At 47.9% G+C, this 24,278-nt stretch overlaps 2 protein-coding genes across 5 annotated transcripts in view; one reads left to right on the forward strand and one right to left on the reverse strand.

The window, feature by feature from the left end:
* The window catches only part of CEPT1 (choline/ethanolamine phosphotransferase 1), a 30,022-nt gene extending 18,833 nt beyond the window's left edge, over positions 1-11,189 (forward strand). The window contains exons 4-9 of one of the 3 annotated variants that reach the window (XM_035889752.1): positions 2,717-2,801; positions 4,970-5,017; positions 7,462-7,593; positions 8,742-8,900; positions 10,154-10,279; positions 11,033-11,189. In XM_035889752.1, the coding sequence (XP_035745645.1) occupies positions 2,717-2,801; positions 4,970-5,017; positions 7,462-7,593; positions 8,742-8,900; positions 10,154-10,279; positions 11,033-11,152 (670 nt within the window). In that variant the 3' untranslated portion in view covers positions 11,153-11,189. The remainder of the gene's footprint in view (positions 1-2,716; positions 2,802-4,969; positions 5,018-7,461; positions 7,594-8,741; positions 8,901-10,153; positions 10,280-11,032) is intronic. The other 2 variants (XM_009634063.2, XM_035889753.1) reach the window with 2 other exon arrangements.
* A 6,659-nt stretch (positions 11,190-17,848) lies between these two features.
* DENND2D (DENN domain containing 2D) overlaps positions 17,849-24,278 on the reverse strand; it is a 10,360-nt gene continuing 3,930 nt past the window's right edge. For both annotated transcript variants that reach the window (XM_035889751.1, XM_035889750.1), the window contains 8 exons: positions 24,112-24,189; positions 23,877-24,017; positions 21,857-22,005; positions 21,510-21,687; positions 20,980-21,021; positions 20,537-20,627; positions 19,850-20,089; positions 17,849-18,299 (listed from right to left, as the gene is read on the reverse strand). In XM_035889751.1, coding sequence (XP_035745644.1) covers positions 18,238-18,299; positions 19,850-20,089; positions 20,537-20,627; positions 20,980-21,021; positions 21,510-21,687; positions 21,857-22,005; positions 23,877-24,017; positions 24,112-24,189 — 981 coding nt within the window. In that variant the 3' untranslated portion in view covers positions 17,849-18,237. The remainder of the gene's footprint in view (positions 18,300-19,849; positions 20,090-20,536; positions 20,628-20,979; positions 21,022-21,509; positions 21,688-21,856; positions 22,006-23,876; positions 24,018-24,111; positions 24,190-24,278) is intronic.

The raw sequence follows: 24,278 nt of genomic DNA on the forward strand, positions 1-24,278 counted from the left end.
CAGTGAGAGTTCTTTTTCATCCTCAGTATTGAGAACTTATGCTTTGCTTTAAGTGTTTAGTTTCTCCTCAGTTTTTTTTATGCCTTTGTCTTAAGGAGCCCTTTAGTGTTAAAAATCTTCTCTTTATGTAGAATTGGAGTCAAGACTTGTATTTGTTCTGCAATGTGAGATTCTTGCAATAAGTCAGGAAGGAGTTTTTAACCAAATACACTCGCAGTTCATCGCTGAAGCCTTCCCAGCTGCCTGATGCCATTTTTATTTGAGTTTGTGGAGGGCAGAACTACAGGCAGCAGAGCAAAGGTTGTACCATGGCTGTGTAAAGAAGATAATGCTGTCTCCTGAACCTGAATCCAGGCACAGCTTCTGTGGATTTGGTTGGGCTCCCAGTTTTGTGTAAGAGTTTGGCTTTCGGAATACCTTGTCTTTTATGATCTGAAATTTTTTTGGAAGTATATGACCTTCCTTTATTTTGCGTTAAGATTACTGCTGCCAAAAGAAACCTGATTTACTGTCCAAGGAAAGCTACAAACTTGAGTTACCTACGTTAGTTATTAGTCACTGTTTCTGTGAGCTTTCTCAATTGCTTTATATTCTTTCAGGTCATTGATGGAAGTAGTGAAATAGGCTAAAACGCATTCCTGTTCAACCTGTGTGGGTTCTCGGAGCTGCTTCAACGCTTGCTCGGTTGGACACGCTTGAAAACAATCTGACTCCAAAAGCTAGGAGGAAGCCATTTGCATTTAATCAGATGTTTTGTGTATCTCTCTTCTTGCATGGCTGAGTATTTGTACTTCTTCTTGCAAGGTAGCTCAATGGCTCAATCTGTTTGTGTGAGGACTGACAAGTAGGGATTTTTTTAGAACATTCTTTCCTCCTTGTGGAAATTGATTTTTTTTTTTTTTTTTCTTTCTTCCCTTAAGCCAGTTCTGACTGACTTACGGGATTGTAATTGAACAAATCAGAATATAGGAGGACTCCTGAGGCTATTTCCTCTGTAACTCATATCTCCATGCTTGGTGTAGTGAAAAGAAAATTTACAAAACAGACATGTACAGGAAACACTTTTCTTGGAATCTTCTCTGGCTTTCCTCTGGCAGCTTTGACTAAACGTTCCCATTATATGCCCAGAGCCTGGCTAGTTCATGGGTATTGCTGCTCTCCTACCTTCTTTATCCTTTATCCCTCTGCTTCACCGCGGGGAGGGAGCAGTGGGAGCTTGCAGCAGGGGCAGTCAGGGGTTGGGTGCCTCGTACCCTGTTTCCCTGCTGGCGATGGTGCTGCCGAGTGCCGATTCTGCTGTTTCTTCCATAGGTGTGTGTCCTGCTCTTAGGGAGTTGCTCAGAAAGGCTCTTGGGTGATGGAAAGGTGCGGTTGCACAGTGGGAGATGGATGGAGTGCTTTTACAGCCTGCTGAAAGCAGCAGCCAGCATCTAGAGAATCCATAGTAAGAATAAGAGATTGCATTGAATTCCCCATAGTTGCCCTTCTGCTTTCTTATGCTTTGAGGATGTTCTACATAGAAATTAGATGCAGCCTCATAATTATCCCGTGTGCATATTGATCTGCTGCTGAAACAAAATTGCGTTTTGGCCAGACTGGAGATGCTCAAATGAGAGGATCTACTCCAAAGCTGGGACAAAAGCTGTAGAGAAAACGTGGTGGCACGCTGATCTGATACTAAACTTATTATATGTTTTTGTAGCTCATTTAAGGCAGACAGGCAAAAAAAACCCCAACCCTGAACCATTACTTCCTGATGCCTATGTCGTTGATAACAACTGTGTTTCTGTAACAGCAAGGCATGTATTTACAAGAGGTGATTCTGAGTATTTTTAGGTGGAATTGCATTATTGGAGATAAGGAGTATATGCCGTGAATATTTCACGCTTTCTTGGAGGATTATTTTTGATACAGTACTCCAGTATCAGAGAGTTTTATTTGGCTTCACATTATAACCAGCAAGTCCAGCCTCTTTATTTTTCACTTGCATTTTTTTCTTCTGTTTCTGGAATTGATTTGTCTGGCCTTGGTTTTTCCCTCTTGCTAGCTCCAAGACTTTTGCACACGCTTTAAAACAAAGTCTTAAACTCAGTCTTTTCTGTAAGCCTCTCCTTCTTGCCCTTCTGCAAAGCGTACTAGCTGTGCTGGAACCAGAAGTGGTTTCTCTTCTTGCTGCATGTTAGAGACTGAATTGCGTAATCTTTAGCAATGCAGCTGACTGTACCGTTTACATTTGCATAAACTCTCCAGGGATTTGTGTTTCTCTTAAAAAGCTTGATACTATTCAGAGAGAATAGTTCTATTAAAAAATAAGGCAGGGAGTATAATAAGGTTTAAAAATATCTTTCCTGAATTTTATCATCTGAAATAAATTCTTTTTTTGTTGGTGGGCAAGGTTAAAACTCAATATTGGTTTCTGCAACTGGCAGTGGTCTGTTAAAAGAAGAGTTCCAACAGCTTTTGACAATGGATTTTTATTGCACTGTGAAATAAAACAAAAAGGATAGCACAGCATGGCTCTTAATTTTAACCATAAAACTAAAATACATTTTTTGCTTTCTAAATTATTTATAAATTTTGCCTCTCTTGTTTTCCTCAGTATTTTGGAGGTTTTGTACTGTGCATGATAGAGGAGAGCTGCTGAGCTTGCAAATAACTGACTTGAAATTGCTTTGAATAATTTTGCTTTTTTTTTTGGCTTTTTGTACCTAATCAGAATTGATGTGACTGAAGTGCAAATCTTCATAATAATCATGCATTTACTGGCAGTGATTGGAGGACCACCTTTTTGGCAATCTCTGGTAACTTTGTTCATGTTCTTATTTTATCCTTTTTAATAATCTAGTAGACACCTGGAAAAACTACCTGCAAATAGTAGCAGAGTTTAATTAGGGAGGGGAAGGTCTCACTTTTTCTCGTAAAGGGAAATACATATTTTTGAGTGTAGGTCACATGGCAATAACTGTGCACTCTGGCTTTACCAGAGTTATTAAAACAAGCTATTACTTTGTATCTTGTGTTTGCAGGTAGAAAGCTATCAAATGTTGCACAAACTTAAATGTACCTTCAGTGAAATCCAGCTTTCTTTGAGAGAGCTGGCCAAAACTTGAATGAATTCCGTGCAACGAGCTAGATCAGCCATGGAGGAGTACTAAATTGGATTCAGGATATGGGGGAGACTTTTGGAGAGGAGTTGGTAACCATCAGTTTTTAAGTTGGCCTGAATGTGGCTGACAACTCTTATCTGTATGGGGGGAAAAAATTATCACGTGGCTTGGTTTTTTTCTCTCCTGGTGTGTGTTTGGTGGTTTTTTTTAGCAGTGAGCATCCTAATTAAGCAAGCTGACTGTCATGGACTGGCTGCATATAGATCCTGCATATCTTATATAGGCTTGCCAGCCCATGTCAGCTGGCGGTTTATGGGCTGTTCTTAAGTTGAGTTTGTGTTACTGAAGCCACGGTGGGCTGTCAAAAATAGCATTGCCCAGAGACAAGCATGTATGTGCACATACAAATATAACAAATTTCTGGAAATAACATCTAAAGCGTTGGTTTCCCGGAAGGTTTTCCTTCCTGAGTATTGGTCTTGTTTGTGGACTTGATAAACACAATTCTTAAGGTGGATAAAAAAAATCTTGATTTGCAATAAAACCAAGAGATGGTCAAAAAATTACTGAAACGTGTCACCCCAAACTGATCAATTTCTAATCCGCTTCAGATAACTAGAAATGAGCCCTCTAACTCTGTAGAGAAGATCTAGAAAAAGGAGCTAACCTCGGCTACCCCATCTTGCTACGTGTGCTTTCAGGCTTAAAAACCCCAACCCCCCCCCAATTAATGATGTAAACTGTAAAGTAAATACCATCTAAAGAGAACGAGTGGGGATAAAACTAGTTGGAAAAAAATGAAGCTGCAAGTCAGCTTCTTGGTGCCAAACTTTCCCAGCGAGATTAGTGTGGCCAGCATCCCCATCCAGCTGCTGTTCTGCCTTACCAGTAGGCATCTCCCAATTCATGTTCTCAGTTTTCTTTCTCCCTTTTTTTTTTTTAAAAAAAAAAGGGGGGGGAGGGGAATGGTGCTACAGCAATCTCTGGCACAAATTGGTGTGAAGTGGTGTTTATCTGAGCTTGGAGACTGTTCTCTTGCGTTATTTAATAACTCAAATAACCTTTTTTGGCAAAATCTTGAAATTATTAGCTCTGGGTTGCAGCAGCGTTTGGCTAAGTCAGCTACGAAAAGATTAAACTGTTTTAAAGTCTGGTGTTGGGTTAACAGAGGTAATCGGGTTTCCCCTGACAATCAGGAGTTTTCCTTTTTGATTTTAATTTGTGAGATGTTGTGTTTGTTTAGAGATAAATGCTATTTACTACTTGCAGAGCAAAATATATCCCACAACCCCTCCCCAATCCTTTAATATCTTATGCGACAGCAAAATTGGTGGCTTGGTATTTTTTGGTTTGCTTCTATCTGAGGGAAAAAGTAACGGAGTAAAATGTGGTTGTATACTCAAACATTCCACTTTCTTATGCTAACATGTGAAAAGCAAAACAATCTGAATAGGCTAAATGCAGAATTGTGTATTTTGTCAATTGTTGCTTGCATTAGCTTTCTTCTCCATGAAACAGTGCGTACCTGTGCTGGCTCCCTTCTCTCTGTCAGTGTAGATTCTCTTTAAAGCGTGTTAAAATGCTGTTCCGTGAGGCTCCCGGAGCTCGGTAATTGCTGGTGGATGGTGAGTATGACTGCAGCAGAGATCCTCGTTTGGAAAATGTGAGTAAAGTGAGCAAGCTGAGGTGCAACTTGCTTGATGCATTGATTATATAGAGTGGGGGGTTCTGTTTGAAGGGAGAAAAGTGCTGCAATTGCTGGAGGCTTTTATTCCACGACGTAATCTTTAAAAGCATAAACACTTCATGAATATAAAGCAAGCTTGGTTTTGGCCCGCTCTGAGTTGTTATTCCTCTTGCAGATGTGGCTGAAGCGTGCATACATCCAGCTGGGATCTGGCCTTTGCGAGGTCTCTTGGAATACTATGAGTTGCCCAGCTGGCTGTGGTATTTGTGACTAGGAGCTAGCCAAGAGGGGTCTCTGGAGGCAGTGCCTCTGGGGCCACTTTCGGATGCATAGTCTCTTACCCACCCTTCACTGCTGCTTCTCTGAGCCCTTAGCTGTGCTCTTTTCCTGACTGTTTTCTAATTATATATATATTTTTTAAATCCTGATTCATGCTGCACAAAATGCTGATGGCATCTAGTCTGGAGGCCTGACAATTTTCTAGCAAATGGTTCTGGACTTGCTTTAATCCAGGCTCTGGCAAGCACTCGTTAATCCATTCTTTGCCTGCTGCTGCTTGTTTTTATTAACAAGCATGTTTTTTTTCCCCCGGACAAAATTTGGAATGCTCCCTTGACCAGGATATATCTGTACTCAGAAGCTTTCTGTGCAGCGTAGCCTTTCTCTTGTAATCTGCTTCAAAGAGTTTAACAGAGAACATAATTTACCTGTAAAAGATTTGGCTTGTGATATTTCTCTGTGGTACTGACACAGTCTTGTGAGGTTCTGTGTGCATCTGACTTCTGGTGAAACCCATGCAGTTACCAGCAAGGTCAGAATAATTGCACAGACCGTGGTGATCTCCAGAATACCAGGCAAGGAAGTCTGGTGGCCTTGCCTTGCAGTGTCCTCTTCTTTAAAAAGTCGGGGGCTGCAATGCCATTTTGTAGGAAGATTTCTGAGCATGATTCCCTCTCTTCCTTTACTCTTTTTTTTTTTTTTTCTCTGTGCCATTTGCTTGTCTTTGCTGCTTCCAACTTTTGGCCTTGCTGCTTCTATTTTGGATGCAAAGCAATTTAGCAGGCGCTGCCTTTTTACACTTCTCCTTTGAATTTCCTCTGCCAAATTTCTGTAGGTAGCTTTGTTTCCCACTATTTCTGCCAGATAAGTGCAGTCTAATACCCATCACTGATGCAGCTATTGGTGGAAGCAAAAGGGAGAGTGTTGTTAAAGCATCACTAGCCAAACTGGATGGTGTAACAGTGTGGTCTCATCCTTCTGCCTTTCCTGAGCATCATTCTCAGATGTGTTGGTAGTAGTTTGGAGTTCAGGGGGTGCTTGTTCTTCCCCTTTTCTTTGGGAAACGTCAAGCTTAATGTCTTTTGGCTCCTGTATGAAGCTTGCCCTTGTTTTCCTCTTCCTGGAGAAGAGCAAATTCACTCCATTCTTTAAATACCAAAGTACCATTTCTGAAGCAGAGGGCAGCACAGGTACCTCCCTTTAAGACTGAGGAGAGACCTTAGAAGTCCTGTGCCTCCTAGCATTAATGATTACAGTTAGCACACCAACCTATGGCAATGTATGTTTTTTGTTTACTTGTCATTATTCTTTCTTTACTATCTTTCAGAAAATGTTTTTTTGACTTAACAGCGCAGCCTGAGCAAGGGAGAAATATGTTCGAGTGTCATGAAACTGTCAGCTGGCCAGAAGCCTGCAGGGCAGTGATTTGGAGAGGTGGTCTGGGTGCTCAAGAGCAAGGCATGAAGAGTTAAAGCTGGCTCTGCCTCTTAATTGTGCCCTGAAAAGATAGATTAAATTCTTGAATGCGATAGAAAACTAATGATCTTCACCTGCTGAAAGCTACACTGAGAGTGTTACTGAAGAAAAATAGAAACAACTTGATCTCATTTGGGCTTCTGAATGTAGTTGGACTCCTTGCTCTTGGGGAGCCAAGTGTGTTGAGTGCTATGACTGCAGGTCCTCAATTAAGAGCCTGTGAATAAAATGGGGTGTTTTTTGTAGTTCTGTGGATGAAGCTGGGAAGCTTTGGGTAGCTCTCTCTAAACACTTGCTTCCATAACACATTTGCTATGGTTTATTTTGAGCTCCTTTCTTCCTGTTCTGCTTGAAACACGACTGTTAAACGATGAAGAAAGTTACTGCCTGTGCTCAATTTTCACTTCTTCAGCAGCCTCATCGTTTGCTCTCCCAGGCTCACTGACTCTGAGATGTCTGGTCTCTGCTTCCCTCATCTTGCCTGTAAGGTAGCATCCAGTTTCTTAAGGGGCTTCATTTAATCCTCTCCAGTGGCTCTTGCTTGGCCCGGTTTGATCTTAGGCTGCAGCTGTGAGTTTCCCAACCAGCTTCAGAGAAGATGACTGGTGCATTTCTCTTCAATGTGCTAGCTGGCTGATTTAGCTAGCAAGTTCTTGGTTAGGGTCCGCTTCTCTGCTTTTTATGGCTCTTTTCAGGTAACTGAAGATGAGTCTGGCTTTATGGGAAGCTTGATGGGGGGATTATTGGAAAAATACATGCTTCTTTTTGCCTTACAGAAATTTAAATCTCTGCATAGCAGAGAAAGAAAAGCAAATGTGGTATTGGAAAGTGGAGTGTTTGAGTGCACCAAGTATTAAGCCCAATTTTAGTTTGCTTGTGCAGATTATAACTTCTTGTGTCTCTTCCATTAAGATTCCAATACTGAATATTCAGATGAAAATATTCCCGGCGCTCTGTACTGTCGCAGGAACCATATTCTCCTGTACAAACTACTTTGGTGTAATATTCACAGGTGGAGTTGGCAAAAATGGATCCACTATAGCAGTAAGTACATTGTTCCGCTCTTCAGTGCTCTGTGGCTTTTCAGCCATGCCTTTAGTTTTTGTTTAAGATCCCTCCTACATGTGAAATATTTTCCTTTCAGTTCCGTGCTGGCTTGGGAAAAACAAGTCAGTATTGTCTGTGTATGAATAGTAGCTTTAGGAGTCAAGAGTTTTAAAATCTGAGTGGTTAAAAGTGCTCACGGTACTTTTGATACTTGCTTTTGAATTAATCCTATAAAACAGGTTATACAAATACATCCATATCCTCCCCCTACCCCAAAGAGTTCATGGAAAAGTCCAATGCAAAAATCCATTCAGAAGGGAGTTTGTGAAGAAGATTGGTTGTGGGTTTGATCCTTCTAAAAGATCTGTATTCATTTTACCAGTGAAAAAGTACAGGTGGAGGTATCTGCACAAGTACCTTCTGTTTCAGTGAAGAAGATTGATTCTGGAGCCCTGGGAGTTTTCCAGAAAGCAGTTCTGTACTGGCCTAATAATTAGTTGCCACCTAGGAGGCTGTTTTCATTGCTTTCTAGCTGACACAGAAAAAAGTGATAGAAGTATTGGCTCCTGTTGCTTGCTAGTGGTGTCAGCCACTGCCTGTGTGTGAGCGTCAGAACTTTGCACTTCTTGCTGCCTAAAACCTTTTCTCCCCCAGCACAAGAAGGGTTCAACCACATTCTCAGTAGGTCCTCACTCAAGCTTCACCACACTTTGTTCCTGTTAGTACGAGTGCTCAGAAAGACATGTTTTTAATGTGATTTTTAGTTAGAAACCATCCATTGTGTACCACGTGAGTGTGGCTTACTGAGGTTTCTTTGCAACATGCATGTTTTCACACACAGAATCACACAGAATGGCAAGGGTTGGCAGGGCCCTCGGGAGCTCACCCAGTGCCACCCCCCTGCTCAAGCAGGCTCACCCCAGAGCAGGGGGCACAGGACAGCGTCCAGGTGGGGGTTGAATATCTCCAGAGAAGGAGACTCCACAGCCCCCCTGGGCAGCCTGGGCCAGGGCTCGGGCACCCCCAAAGTCCAGCATTTCTTCCTCATGTTCAACTGGAACCTCTTATGTTTCATGTTGTATGTTTTTATGTTCTTCTGTTATGTTTTGTTTACCTAAATGCTTTAACTTTTAATCTCCCTGTAGGGAACGAGCGTCCTTTCACCTTTTCTTCATATCGGGTCAGTGATTGCATTAGCTGCAATGATCTACAAGAAATCTGCTGTGCAGCTCTTTGAAAAGCATCCCTGCTTATATATCCTTACTTTTGGTTTTGTATCTGCTAAGATAACAAACAAACTAGTGGTAAGTGTACCAGAACCTTTGAGTTTCCTGTTATTGCAGTAAAACTTCTTGTAGATTTTCAAGTTCTCTGGTTATTCCATTGACTAACTCGCATCTGTTTGTGTACTGAAGTGATACTCGTGCTTTACTTCTTTTCAGTAGCTTGGAGGTGCAGCGGAGCCTTTCTGTTTGAAAGGGGAGCAGTAAACCCTAAGCTTAACGCCGTGGTTACACAGTCAATACCAGCACAGCTCAGAGTTGCCGGAGTTCTGTTTTTCCTACTTTCCCAGCTGTTTGTTGACATTTTTGCGGAGCTGTTCATTGACATTTTTGCAGTGTATTTGTCCATGTGGGTGATGAGGTGGGCAGGAACAGAGGTGGCTGAAACCCCCCCTCAGATGCAGAGGGGAGGAAAGTTTGGGAGGAGGAGAGAAGGTGACAGAGCTGCTGAGGTTTGGAAGAGTTGGTCAGGGCTTAACTTAAACAATCGGAGAGAAATAGTGGTTAAAATTATGAACAGGTTTGTACTGGGGAACAGATGGCAACGCTATCGGGAGAGGAGCCCCCATTTGAGTAGGGAGTGAATGAGGGATTAAACAACTGCTGCCCCACACCATCTCAGTTCTGATGTTGTTGCCACATGAACTGGATCAGCGTTGGATGTAACTCGCAATGGGAAGAAAAGTTTATTTCTTACCAAGACCAGTTTACTACACAGTCACGCTGATGGTTGTGCTGGTAAAAGTGAGGATGTGGTGTAGGACAGCCTCTGTACGTGTGGGGGAGGGTGGGAAGGCCACGGAAAGAGGTGATCATCAAAAGGTAACCGGAGAGAGGGGGTGATCCGTATGGGGTGGGAACAAATAGGTGGAGTGAGAGGAACACCAAGTGCTTCTGATCTTTGAAAATCTAGCAGCTGTGAGTTTTGGTTTCCAGGCTCAAGTAAACCTTAAAATGTACCAGTCTGCTTTGCTTTTACTGTTTTGTTTCTAGCAGGAGGAAAAGTTTGTGGGCTGGAAAATGTATTAGGTTTTCTTCCTGTAGCTACATTCTTTGTTCTAATAAAAGATACTTCTCTGCAAACCCTGCATCTCGTATAGCTGTAGACTTCCATCGTTGCAACAGTATTTGTGCTGCTACTTCACTTAAGTCCTTGATATGTCTTACAGTAATGTGGCTCAAACTATAACTTTTTTGGCTTTGTGTATTCTGAAATCACTGTACCTTGGCTGGCGTATGTTTATTTCTTAAACTTCCTCTTTTTTTTAATGTAGGTTGCACACATGACCAAAAGTGAAATGCACCTGCACGACACAGCATTCATAGGCCCAGCACTATTGTTTCTGGATCAGTATTTTAACAGCTTTATTGATGAGTATATTGTACTCTGGATTGCCCTGGTAAGTAGGGGCTCTCTTTGCTTGTCTGTAATCATTGCAAGTGTTTGCGTGCTCTTTCACAAATGCTGTTTGCGTCGGTTGAGCCAAACTGTCTGACTCAGAGTGATGGGACCGGGAACCTACTTCACTGAGTTGATTTTTTTAAATAGAGCTCATGCGAACGGTGGTAAACATAATTTGCTTGGTGCATAGTTCGAACAGTTTTAAAGCAATGTAGCAAATATTCAAAGCTTAGAATAAAAGATGTTGAAGACTTGTGTTGATGCCTTGGTAGCAAGGGAATACGTTATGCACTGTGCAAATGGAGTATGGCTGTGCCTTAAGCTCTTGAAAGCATGAATGTCTGCCACTACCAGCAGCACCCATTAGGAAAAAATACCTTAAGTTAAACTCCTATGTGCTTATCAAGCACTCAGGTGTTATCTACCAAAATGCAGTGTTAACCTTTTAATAAAATGGATATTGTATGTATGGTTATCGCCATTCAGAGCGAATGGGGGATTTCACAGGGTCTGTTTAGCTGCTATAACTGTATTTTCCCCTCTCTCACTCTAGAATTAAGTCTGTATTCATACAAAGCTGGAAGGAAGCCCAGCAAGCCTAGAAACTCATGCTTCAGTGACTGATTATTCCTACAGAGTTGGAGCTTTAGTTTGTGAAAAGACCCCAGTGCTTTTATTCTGAAGCATGCGGGTGGTGTTATACTCCATGAAAACACACATCTAAATGTGTATAATTTTTTTCCCTTGGCAGATCTTTTCTCTCTTTGATTTGCTTCGATACTGTGTCAGTGTGTGCAATCAGATTGCTGCCCATCTGCACATCCACGTCTTCAGAATCAAGTCCTCCTCCACGCATTCAAATCACCATTAGTAAATGGGGAGTCACCGTAAGGAGACACAAGAAAGAGTTGGTTTTCTACATGAGCGGATGTGAATATATATATAGGAGACTGAGGCAAAAAGCAGATAAGAACAAAATAATTTATAATAATCAATGTTGTATAACTTCTATTCTCTGTTATCAGTAACACTCCTTAACTAGTCTCCTGCCTGAGAGAGTGGATTCCAAGTACACCCTAGTCAACTCTACATGTAGTCAACTCTGTTGGTTCAAAGCCCAGGAAAGCATGCAGGGAGTAATGCTCTGTCTTTGTAATTACCTTGATTACAAAATAATCTCTATATGGTGAATGGATCCCCAACAACTGAAGTTTCTAATGTAGTATAATTACAGCTGCAATACGACTTGCTTTTAATTTTAATATTTCATCATCTCTTAGTGAAATACTTGTTTAGTGTCCACTTGAAATTTATTTACTAAAGACCTGAGCTGGTAAAAACGGAGATATCGCACTAGCTTGTGTAGCTGAAGCGGCTGTCAGGGTTTGAGGCCAGACTGATGGGGTTCTCTTGCTTATGCATTGCTGATAGAGTGGTTTTTGCTGAAGAATAATGCGTTAAACAGGGTTCTGCAAGCAGAAGGGATGACCGGCATGCAAAATAGTGTGGTATCTTTGTCAATTAATTTTATTTTTTTAAATAAACATTATCTAAAAAGACAACTTATTTCTCAATTTTCTTCAGTGGAAAGACTATAAAAAGAAAATTTTACTGTTTACTTTTTTATGTATAAAACTTAAGCAAAATTTCCTTTCTGCTCTTAATAAATAAGAATTCTGAGAGCAACAGTTGTCTTCAGATGTGTGTGTTGCTCTGTCCTACATAGACTTACGAAGTATGATCCTGCCTGCTATTTGGAAAGCGATTTTTCTAATGCTTTTATGGGTACAGCTTTGTCATTCCAGGATCTCGAAGAGCTTTCTGCAGTGAGTTTGAGGTGGCTCGTGGTTGCTGTTGTTTTAATACTATTTTAAATGTGGTGAACTGCATCAGGGAGGCTAAGTTAGATGTAAGGGAGGGTTTTATTGCATGGTAGTGAAGTGCTGCAATGTGTGCCACATGCCCTGGCATTGAGGGGAGCTTCAGACACTCTTCAGCCACCCGAGGCTTGCTGTACAGAGCAAAGGGAGTGTCTCTGGAGGGGGATCTGCTGTGGCTATTGGGGAGCTGCTTGGGACACAGGTTGTGGGGAAGGCGAGGAACCTGGTGGTGGAAACCCTAGCGCTCTCACTATGAAGCATCTCGCTCAAGATGGTAAGAAGATGCCTTGTGTTTACTGGGAACTCGGAGCCACAGCAGGACCTGAAGGCAACTGCATGTGTCCCTTTGAAGGAATTGTGCACAGTGCACTCTAAAAAACAAATACAAAAACCAACAACAACCTTAGAAAAAACCCCAACAACAATAAATCAAAACCCCACTCGGCTGCGGGAAGTGGTGACATGTGTTTCCTGTGGTACCCTGGCGATTAGAAAACGTGCTCAGGAAGTGGGGAGAAAATTTGGTTCCTTCAGTGACTGGAGAGCTTTTAAACCCCTTCTTCCACCTTGCTGGGACAGCAGCCGGTGTCAGGCTGCCGTGCCTTGCAGAGGCACGGGACTGCGTGGGCCAGAGAGGAGCATGGCTCTAGTTCAGTTGTTGAAATGTTTGTGAGGAAGCAGGGCTGGCCCCTGCTCGAGGTGTTGCAGGAAGCGGAACCGAGGTGCTGCCTTCTCCAGCCGAGCGCTTAGCACGTGGATGTGCTCTGCCTTGGGTCTTCTCTGCTTCAAAGAGTTTTGGTTCCTTCCTGCAGTGCCATACCCCTTCAGCAAGTGAGTGTGAGATGAAGGCTCGGGCTTGGGGTGCTGGGGAGAGGAGGAACATCTTTAGGATGAGGAGAAATCTCTGTAGCCTTCCCTGCTTCACCTTTCAATGTCCAGGTGTTTGCATGCTTGTCAGCAGCTATTTTATGGCAAGCGCAGCCAAGGGCTCTTTGGGGGGCCTGGCCCCTGGTTGTACTGGGGGTTCCCAAAGGGTCCCTGCCAGGCTGAGGGAGAGTTTGGTTCCTGCATCCTGACCGCGTACCTGCGGCACAGCTCTGAAGTGTCCTGGGGACGTCACGGTCCCCGTGTCTTGATACTTCAGTGTGTGAGGTGGCAGCTGTCACAGTTTTAGGTACAACTGGAATTTAGAGAACTGGTTTATTGAGTTTTAACTGTAACAAACTGGGCCAAGGTTTGATCTTGGTAGTCTGGCCTCTGGTGCTGCCCTTTGGGTGGTGAGCAAGGCAAAGCCTGCAGGGCAAAAGACGGGAAGGATTTTAAGGTGCCGAGGGCCTGTCTCCCCTTTCATGAACCCCGCGTTTCCTTTCGTCAGCGTGAAGTGGGTGCAAACCTCAGTCACTTGGAAAGTCCCTCCCCGCAGTGTAAGTGGTTTTCTAGAGACGTAAACAAGGGCAATCATGCTCTTGGTCTTCAGGGCTTTAAGATTGAGCTGCTCCAAATAATTTGTCACTGATATTTGAGACCAGTGAGGAACTGAAGTCTTGAAAGGGTTGTCTAGGACCAAACTTCCATTTACAAAACCTGCCTTAAGCTGAAGCCTGGTGATGTTCAGCAAATGGGACAGGGCACCTCTGCCTCAGCTTTTCACTGCCCTCCACCTTCAGCCAGCCAGGAAAAAACTCCCATTTCTGTCCTGATAAAGCTTCGGTCTTATCAGGGAATAGTTACTGCTGGTGACCCAAGCCATATAAAGTGTTGCTGTGGCTGTAGGTGTTGTATAAATGTCTGTAATAGTGGAATAAACAAACTTTACCCCTGGCACCTCTACGTTACCGCGCTGTCTTGTGATCACAGCTTATCTTGGGTGCGCCCGAAGACCTGAGGCTGCCCAAGGAGTCAAGAAGGGGAACGGGATTTTTGTGGGCTCAGCCTGATCTCATGACGTGCTTTTTCACTTTCTCTTGCATTCAGAAGGCGCTTTAGAAGGAAGAGCTCTTGCGACAGCAGCCTGTGGGGCTTCCTGGAACACCTGTGTCTGGGTGTGCTCCCTTCAAAGCAAATACAGCCTGTCCTCTCTTGATGTTTTCTCCTGAAACCATAAAGGCAAGCTGAAAATTTCCACTTGGTGTTGGAGCGTTGCCTCTTCTAAGAACTGGTAAAGAGGTTTCCTTGCTTTGGCAAGGAGTTTAACGTAGGCCAGAGACAGGTCAGGGCCTGTTTCTGTTCCATCCGAGCACCAGTTCTGTTCCATATTCGTATTTTTCTCTTTCTTTCCTACCTACCCTGCATGCACCAGGTACATCCAGCGTTGCTATGCCCATTCTTTGACTTTGGAATGGAGTGGCGAAGTTGTTGAATCATTTCCAGAGAGCAGGAGGTGGAAGCTGCAGCCGTTTGCAGAGGTTATAGCCAGGTGGGAAGTGATCCGAGGTAGGAGCTGTGTCTGTTCTGGAGCGATCTGGAAGCGCTGAGCAATGACGACTGCGTTGCCTCTGGTAGGTTAAATATGCCCAGGACTATTTGCTGGAGCTGAGGCCAGCTGGCAGAGGGTGACACATGCCAGAACATGAAACTTATCTCCCAAGCGGGGCAGCTGCAGAGCAGGAATTGAACCGCAAATGGGGAGCAACTCCTGCGCTGACTCCCAAACCATGCCTGGGAGTTGTTTTGTACAAGTGTGAATTGGCTAATACCATGCTGGGAACTATGTTAGCAATTTAGCAGAATAAATGAGCACTTCCCAGTTCGGGGAAACATCTCTTGGCACTGTTTTATTTACTGTTGTAGTCTTAGATCGAGTGTTAAGACAAATCTTGAGCAGGAAGGAGGATTTAAAAATGTGCTGCAAGTTTTGCTGATACGCTGCAATGGGATCTGAGCCCAGCTGGATGCGTCCGTGCTCCCTCGCAAGCTGAGTTTACCCCAGTGTCTCCAGCAGCAAACACAGTGCCCCCACCTGCGAGGGGGTGGTTTAAGAGGGGCAGACTGAGTTCAAAGACATAAATAAGGTATTTTACTCAGCGTCTGCCCTTTCATCATGGTGTCGTCCTTCGTTACCCAGCTCAATTGATCGTAGAGGGATGTGCGTCCTTCTTGCAATATGCAGTCTGTCCACCCTCTGGGTGTTAAAGGGAGGGCACTGAAGCTCTTGCCTGATTGCACCCATCAGGCGAGTAAGCAAGCGTGATAATATCAAGCTGCTTTTCAATGTTCAGGCCAACCCAACTCAAGAAAGCCTTAAAACTTGCTGATCAGGAATGACATCGGCCACGCAGGCTTGGGAATCAAGGACAGAGCTGTCAGGAAGGGTAACAGCACACTGAAAGGGAGAAGATTTGGGGTGTGTGTGTGTGTGAAGATTTGGGGGTTCCACGGCAGATGATGCCCCTGGGTTTTTTTTCTTTCTTTCCAGCATCTTCAGCCACCACCTGTAGCTGCTGCTGGGTGGTGGGGAGAGAAGTGAAATCCAGAAAAGTGCCTGGATGCTCCTGGTACTCTGTACCTGTTCCTTTTGTCCTCCTGTAGCCAGCTGAGATGCTCAGCTAGGAGCTGATGTGCTTCCCGAAGGCTGGTCATTGGGAACGGATCTAGGTCCCTTTTTCCCTAACAATACTAAAAGGAAAAGTGTTTTAAGTGACTTTACATATGCAGTCATACGCATTAAACCTGAAAGCATTTTAGCCTGGAGAAGGCTGAGAGGGGATCTCATCAACACATACAAATATCTCAAGGGTGGGTGTCAAGAGGATGGAGCCAGACTCTTCCCAGCACCAGGACAAGGGGCCATGGGCACAAACTGCAGCAGAAGAGGTTCCAGTTGAACGTGAGGAAGAACTTGTTGCCTTGGAGGGTGCCCGAGCCCTGGCCCAGGCTGCCCAGGGGGGCTGTGGAGTCTCCTTCTCTGGAGATCTTCAACCCCCGCCTGGACGCTGTCCTGTGCCCCCTGCTCTGGGTGAGCCTGCTTGGGCAGGGGGGTGGCACTGGGTGAGCTCCCGAGGGCCCTTCCAACCCCTGCCAGTCTGGGATTCTGAGATTAACATATGCATTAACATGCAAGGTAGCACCAACCCTCCTCACCCCCTGTAATTAACCCTTCCTGACAGCTGTAGCACTGCCTACATTTGAACAACATTTTTTTCTTTTACATTTAAGGATCAGGTTTCGTGTATCTGCTGAGGAATAACCTTCTATTACATTTTTCTCTGGCAGGAATTAAGCAACTATGCAATCCAGCCCCTTGTGTGATTTCTAATTCTTCTTTTCTAAAGGGCTACTGCCAAAGCAAGGGCCACTTCCCATTTTTCTCAGTGGGACGGCGTTACGCTTCACAACCAGCACGGTTGGCGTCTTCTCATGATGGTAATGAGCAAGGAGGAGAAGGGGGAGGCAAATGGCCTTTTCCAAAGGGACAATTCTTGGTAGGTGCCCTTGGTTTTTACACACGCACACAATTTTCTGCTGGCAGGTGAACTTTTTTAAAATGAAAAACCACAGAAAAAGACCCCTAACCTTTACTTTCCTCTATTAAACGTGTAACGTCCTCTCTGCCCATGAGGGGTGGCTCTGGCGGAGCCAGGGAAGATACCCCCAGTGCCAAAAATCCCCTTTTTCCCTAACAAATAATTCTTGTTCCTCCCTCCATGGGGGCTAAACAAAACCCAACAATTTTCTTTCAGCAGGGCCAGAGTTTCATTGCTGTTGGGTTTGTTCCCTCTGCCCAGCTGCGTTTGTCGCACACAAATGGTTACTTCTAAAATAAATGCCCTCGGCCTCTGGCTCCTTTTCGTTAGATGCTCCACAGCTCCAAAAGCGAAAGCTGCCTGGCTTCAGCCTGCTTATTTTTTAGTGTTTATGTAAAAATCTCTCGCCGTGGCATTCGATACCGCTGCAAAAGTTGTATTAAACTGTATTTTGGGTAACATCTGCATGTGTGGGCAGGGTGAATGCATCCCGAGCGACACAGCAGCTCAGCCATAGCGTCGCAGAGAGGAGGCTGAAGCTCTGCCTTCGGCCCCAGCCCTTGCCGGGAGAAGTATCTGGCCCTGGTTTGTCTGGGAAGGACCCAGGCACATCTGCAGCCAGCGCCGGCTTTCCCCGCTGCAATCTTTATTCCCTGGATGAGTGCGTTAGGAAAGGGCGAGAGCCATCATTTAGCTTTAAATCTGCTGCAGGCATCACATTTCAGGGACGGTGCCTCAACGAACTGCAAGGTTTTAAAAGAAGTTGGCATCGAAACCAGAAACAAGGAGGATGTCGACATGTTTTACTACTGTGTGTAACAAGTACTCGCTCCCTGCCCAAAGCTCTTGATCGGCCGTTTCCCTCTGCTACGGAGCACAGCCCTGTGGCCTTCACAGTTTGCTTACAGCACAAATAAATAACCTGTTGGAAAAGAATATTTTTGTTTCTTTGACGAGCTAAACGGGGCTCGACGGGGTACCGGCAAAGCCGACGGCTGCTACAGAGGAGACGGCTAAAATCCCCCACGACTGTTCCTGCCCAGATTTAACAATGAGCGCGTCCTGATAGAAAATAAAAAGTGAAACAGTTGTCAATAACCTTGGAAACTCATTCAACAGGATGGTGCTTATTTGCAAAACCTAGGTTTGTTTTAATTAGAAATAGCGCTATTTCCTACTTCTCTTTTTCCCTCCCCCCCCCAACAATTCCTCTCCGACCTCTGTTGTCCTGCAGCCAGCTCCCTGACGTCCCTCCCTCGCCGCGTGAGGTCCTGATGGGGCCACAGACTCTGCGCGGGGCCGGGCGCTGCGAGTCGTGGTTTGTCCCGGTTGCTAGCAAGGTCAGAAAAGAAATCCCAGCCTGCTTGCTAGCTCTGTGCAAAAGAGTTTGCCAGCGCAACGCTGCCCTGAGGAAAAAAGAAAGGGTGGAAACTGGTGTTCAGTGCTGCCCACGCATCTCATGAGTCGCAGACGGGTGGGAACCGGCGGACAGGTCCAGCGGAGTCCGGCGCGCTCTGCCCTCGGCCAGGGCACGTGTCGAGTCTGCGCAGCGTGGTGCTGCTGGCGGGGACCTGCTCAGTCCCAGCCCTGCTCCGGTGTTCCCAGGCTGGACTTCAGGAGTCCCTTCGGTGCTTCTTCTGTTCGTGGTACTCTGTTATCTTCTGCTGGAAATACGCTGTGGACGAGGAAAAGGTCGTTAGCGAAACGGAAGCGTTCGGGCTGGGGAGGATGCGGGGCTGCGCAGTCCGCGTGCACCCCGGGAGCCGAACCGTGCTGGTTCAGCTGCACCCAGGTGAAATGGGGGGTGTTGCAATCCCACCCATCCCTGTCACCTACCCAACATGGGCTTCATTATGCTGGGTTAATGTAAGTACTTTAACCCCCGCACTCACTCCTGTTCAGTTTTTGTGTTTCCTCTCCAGCAAGGAAGAGAGAAAGCGGGAGACGCTGGGAATGTGAACAGCCAAAAAGGCGACGCAGACTGGGAATATAACGAGAAAGGTGGGATTGTGCCACCCCTCTCTCCCAACCCCAGGCAGACCCAGGTCCATGCCTGCCCCATAAAGTCTGTCCTAAAAGGGCAGAGAAAGCAGGAACCGAGGTAGGGCCGGGCCCCGAGTGCCGCGGGCAGGCTGTGGCCGGGCTGGGGAGGGGCCCACCACGGGCACCATCTGCCGCTCGCTGCCACACGGCGCCGCCGTCCGAGGGAACGTTTGCTTTGCTCCGATGTGGCAGTCGCTGAGGACTGCGCCCTCCTGCACACCCTCCAAGTGCAGCAAGACCTTGGGGGTGGCAAGTCCCGGGCCAGGATGTCTCTGGCCACCGGTAGATGTTTCAGGTGGCTTCCTCAACCTCCATCGCCCCTGCTTGCCCTCGTCCTGGGCTGGGAGGAGGCTCAGCTCTGCCCAGCGCCCTGTAAATCCCCAGGAAGGGGGAAGGACCAACCCAGTTGCTCTGGGCCCATGCCGGAGCCGGTGGCAAAGATGAGTCAGGGCTCGCAGGCAGCACAGCCAGGAGCCGGCTCCCAGCTGCTGCCTGTGTCCAAGCCAAATATTTGCGCTGCTATACTGGTATGTTTGCCTAAACACTGAGCTTTCAGTACGCCCGCCCCGTCCCCAGACAAGGTCTAGAATGAGCCCAGGGATTTTTTTGATTGTTTGACTTGAGCAGAGGAGGCTCAGAGGGGATCTCATCATCACATCCCAGTACCTAAGCGGGAGCTCCAGGGAAGATGTAGACTCCCTTTTCCCAAGGAGTCCCATGGAGAGGACAAGGGGGAATGGACACAAGTTGCTCTTGGGGAGATTCTGACTGGATATGAGAGGGAAATTTTTCCCCATGAGAACAGTCACCCATTGGAATAATCTCCCCAGGGGAGGGGTTGACTCCAGCACATTGGACACTTTTAAGCCTCAGCTGTACAGGGTGCTGGGCCATCCTGTCTAGACTGGGCTCTTGCCCAGAAAGGTTGGGCCAGATGATCCTTGAGGTCCCTTCCAACTGGGGATTCTAGGATTCCATGATTCTAGGATTCTAGGGTTCTGTGACAGGGAGGGAGGAATGCAGCTGTTGAGAGCAAACGGGTGCTACTCGCTGCCCTGAGCATCCTCAGCCTTGAGCTCCATCTCCCTCTAGGCATGGGGCATCTCGTTTCCTTACCCAAATAGCCCAGGACTTTGCAGAGCTCACCCGGCCAGCGAGGGAAGGAGAGATGGGGCCATTTACCTTCCTGTGGGATCCTGCTCTTTTCCGCTTCCTCAATAAATAGGGAAAACATGTTTGTCTTCACAAACTTCTTCACAAACTTGCGGTTGGTCTTGGAGGCGATGGCCTTGCAGAAGGCTCGCTCCTGGAAGGTGCCGGAGCCGTTTTTACTCCACTTGATGTGTGAGGCGTAGTGGCCAACCATTCGGACGAAGAACTGCACGAAGGCTTCAGAGACGAGTGCATTCACCTGCTCGGATGCTGGAAGAGGACACGGAGCATGAGAGGTGGGGCTGGGACCCCTGAGCGTAGGAAGGACAGATCTATTTTAAGCTGGCTGGTTCGCAGTCTCTGTTTGCATCCCGAGAAATTATCTGCTTAAAATCTCCTTCTGACAGTAAACAAAGATCAGATTAATTTTACTGAGGGAGCAGTGGTTGTGTTTGCTTTCCAGGGTGGTAGCATCTTTGTGGGCCAAATATTGACAAAACCTGATTTTTTTCATCAGAATTAATTGTTCCTGCTCTCACATTTCACAGGACAGGGAAAAGGCCAAGGGATTTCTCTTCTGCAGCTGCATTTTATTGCAAATTGGGGCAGAAATATCCCAGGCCGGGTCTCTTTAGGAAAAACATTTTGCTGAGGACTCCGGCCATCTGCAGAAGGCAGCTTGCATCCGCTTTACCGTACATAACGAGAGGCCCTTACTGTGTACGTTGTTGTTGTTGTTGTGCCTGTTCAGAGACATCAGCATCTCATTCTGCAGCTTGATGGGCAAGATCTCCTCCTCATCGCCGACCTGGAAGGCAACGGGGCTGTGAAGCACCCAGCATGGGTGGGAACCCAGCTCAGATGGCTGTGGGCAGCGGTTCGTGCAGCCCATCAGTGGGACATTCTGCAGAGCTCATTAATTAATTATCATTGCAGGGTGCTGCAGTGATGCTGGGAGCGGGATGCCCAACACACAGACCCTGCTGCTCTGGCTCACAACAAGAGAAGTCTCCGTCCACCCTGCGTGGGTGACACCGAGATGTCTCTGCCCCCAATATGTGAAAGCTGCCATAGAGCTGGGACCAAGGATGGAAAGGGGCCCTTCCCAGGGCTACCCAGGCCAGGTGCGCCCACCCCCCGCCCTGCGTGGGGGCACCTACCGCCCGGAGGATCTTCCCTTCGCAGAGGTCAACCATCAGAGCCTGAAAGAGAGTAAAGAGCGACCAGGTTTAGCCCTACCAAGGCAGCCAGGCTTCCTCCCACCCATTTTATGGTCAGATCTCTGTGTCCACAGCCCACGAGGGCAGGAGGAGAAGGATTGGTCCCTCTATGCCCAGGAGGAACCTGGGCAGGGGGACCAGGGCATCCCCCCAGGGACTGTGTTTGCCCCCTTGTCCTCATGCAGCCTTTCTCCGCTTCTGCAAGGTTGGGGTGATGCCAACAGCTAGCCTGGCCAACAGCAGCTCGATCAGGGGTGTGGGTCCTGGGGTGGCCGGAAGCACCCAGGGGGACATGGAGGTGTTGCCCCAGGTGCCATCATGAGAGGCCATGCAAAAAGCCCCAGCCTCCAGCCTCCTTGGATGGGAAAAGGGCACAACCAGAGCCTGCAGCCCTAGAGCCAACCCAAACCCAGGGTCACGGACGAACCGATGGCTCAGTCCAGATGCTTTCCCCTGCCCAGGTGAAATACCTCCTCCATCGGCTGGTCCAGGACCCGCTCCAGGTGCCGCATCTGGATGCCGACCATGAAGGGTGTGGGGCAGCAGACGGTGTCCAGCAGGCACTCGGGGACCACAGGGATGTAGGTGTGAGCCCAGGTGAAAGGGTAGAGGAGAGCAGCCACCGCGTGGATGCACTGCGACAGGACGCTGCGGGACAAGGAGCCAGCATGGTGGCATTGCGTGAGGCTTCCAGTGCTCAGAGGGAGCTCAGCTCTCAGCTCAGCCCACCCCGAGCTCAGCTGTGTCCTGCGCTCCTTCAAGGGCCTCTTTTCTTTCTGTTTTGTTTTATTTTTTAAATAAACAGATCAGGACTCACCTCAGCTCCTCCGCCAGGAAAATGAGCCGTCGCTCCAACACGGCGGAGGCGAAAATGTGCAGGATGAGGTGGGGGCTGAGGCGCTGGAGCAGAGCCTGAAACTCCACGTGCTCCAGGTGGGCATCCACGGGCCGCGTGAGCTCGATGAGCTGCCAAGAGAGAGCCACCGAACCCCAGCTTAGGAGGCGCAACCCTGTGCTACCCAGAGAAGGTGACTTGGGAGCAATTAATGACCCAGAGCAGGAGCAATTAATGACCCAGAGCTCGCAGCATCTGCATGGTGTCCCGCTGCAAGGGACAGACCTCATCTTGTCCTGCCTGGAGGTTTGGGCTGTGCAATGCTGAGGATGCAGAAGCCAGCGGCAACGTGGGCTTTGTTTACTGGGGCACTGGATTTTTAACCCAAATGCCTCTTTTCTGCAGTGCTCACGAGTGCCTGGTAGGAGACGGGCAGGGACGTGCTGCGAGCAGCAGCTTCCAGGGAAGGGAGGAGGGATGAGGGCATTAATTTTGCTATAAAACCCACAAAGACTTCCTCAAGACTCCCTGTGAGGGCCAGCTCGTCTCATCCTAGCTAGGATGGCCCAAAAGTGAATTTCCTAAGGGTTATTTGCAGGTGGTCTGTCTATTCTGCTGGCTTGGCCCCAGACAAGGGTCTCCCAGACCTGGTCGATACCTCTGCCCTGCTGATGGTGACCACAGAAGGGTTAACAGGACTGTGCAGCTTATGACACCGTCCTTGCCCCTCTCCCCAGCTTTAAGGGGCAGGGGGAGCAATCCCCTTCCTCCGTGTGCCCAGCCGCCTTTCCAGCAAAGCAGCGTCTTCCCAGCCAGCAGCGTAGGGCTTGGCTGGATTCCACAGCCCCTTTCCGGCACAAATCCCGCATGATCCCCAGCTCCCAGCTCACGCAATACCCAGGATTTATTTTTCACCCCTTTCCCTGTTTTCTCGACTTGCTCCAGCCCCTGCTCAGAGCCCCAGAGCTCAGCTCTTTCGAAGAACTTTCTCGTTGCAAATCCTCCCTCCTGTCACCCCCAGCCGCGCTCCCTGCAGCCTGGCCCGCAGCCAGAGCATTGAGCAACCTGCAAAGCCCTTGCACAAGCCTTCCTGGATGAAGAAATCTCCTGCAATTTGATAGCCAGCTGCTAAATTGCATTAAGAGAGGAGGGATCTTGCTCTCAGACCCACCCTGGTAGGACACGTCCCTGGGATGCTCAGCACTGGGGTTGTTTTGCCCGATGCCAGGCAGATCCTTCCCCTTTTCCCACCCCAGCTTTGCCACAAGGGAAAGAAAAAGCAAAAGGAAAGGCTCTGCCTGTGCGAGCCTGAGCCGTGCGTGGGCGCCATGAGCCCTGTGGGCACCGTGCCCGTATCAGATCTCCTCCCCACAGGTAAGGGCCAGGCTTGCCGCACGCCTGGGCCATGCCGGCTGCCTGCTCGTGATGCGAAACGAGGGCGGGTGTTGAGGCTGAGAGCTGGGCGCTGCGGTGCGGAGGGGAAGCTGCAGCCTCCAACCCCCCCAACGGCCCCGGCACCACTGCGCGCCCCAGCAGCCCTGCACCCGGAGGTGCCGACGCCGGCTCACGAGCAGGGCGCAGCCAGCCCCGCTCCACGGCCCCCGGCGGGATGCACCGCTCTGACGTAAAGGCTGTGCAAGCCCTGACATGTTAAGAAACGGCGTCCGGGAAGGTTTTGGGCTGGCAGCTCCAGCTCGAGGCTGATGGAGCTGCAAAGATGCTGCTTTGCAAGCATGCAAAGATGGGGCATCTTTGTGTGACGCTCACCTGTGGAGGGGCTCCATCCTCATCCTCACTGCTTGCTGCTCTCCTCCTGGACCAGGAGGGAAGTAGCACCCATATTCCCAGGGCACGAGGCCCCCAGCAGCCCAACCCACCACCCACTGCTCCAGCGAGCACCCAGGGGTGCTGCAGGTGTGGAGGATGCTCCTGGAAATAGCCCAGGCTCCCCATGTTGGAGCAGTCCAGGAACTGCTGCTAAGCTCCCGAGACCTCCACCAACCTCTGTGCCTGACTCGGGGATGAAGCTTTTAATGGTGACAGTTTTCCCTGGAGCTGGGAAGGGCGATTCCCGAAGGCCCTGCATGAAGGGGTAAATCACTGCCATGGAGATCTGGCGCCTCTTCTCCACCTCATCCAAGATCTGGGGGAGAAAAAAGTGAGCTGTGAAACCCCGGCAGGCAACGGAGAGGCTGCCTGGGCCACCACCATGCCAGACGGAGCCACCACATCCCTACCTTGGAGAAGAGCCCGAAGCAGCCCAGGCAGCTGATGATGCAGAAGACCTCAGGGAGGCGGTCACCACGGCCGGATGGCTGGAAGAGGATGGGAAAAGGGTTTGAGCACCTCTCAGCCCCACTGCACCAGCTCCGTGCTGTCCCCAGAGATCCCCCTGGCCCCACTC

This window comes from Egretta garzetta, unplaced genomic scaffold (assembly GCF_000687185.1).
Source record: "Egretta garzetta isolate BGI_Z169 unplaced genomic scaffold, ASM68718v1 scaffold202, whole genome shotgun sequence".
Taxonomy (NCBI): domain Eukaryota; kingdom Metazoa; phylum Chordata; class Aves; order Pelecaniformes; family Ardeidae; genus Egretta; species Egretta garzetta.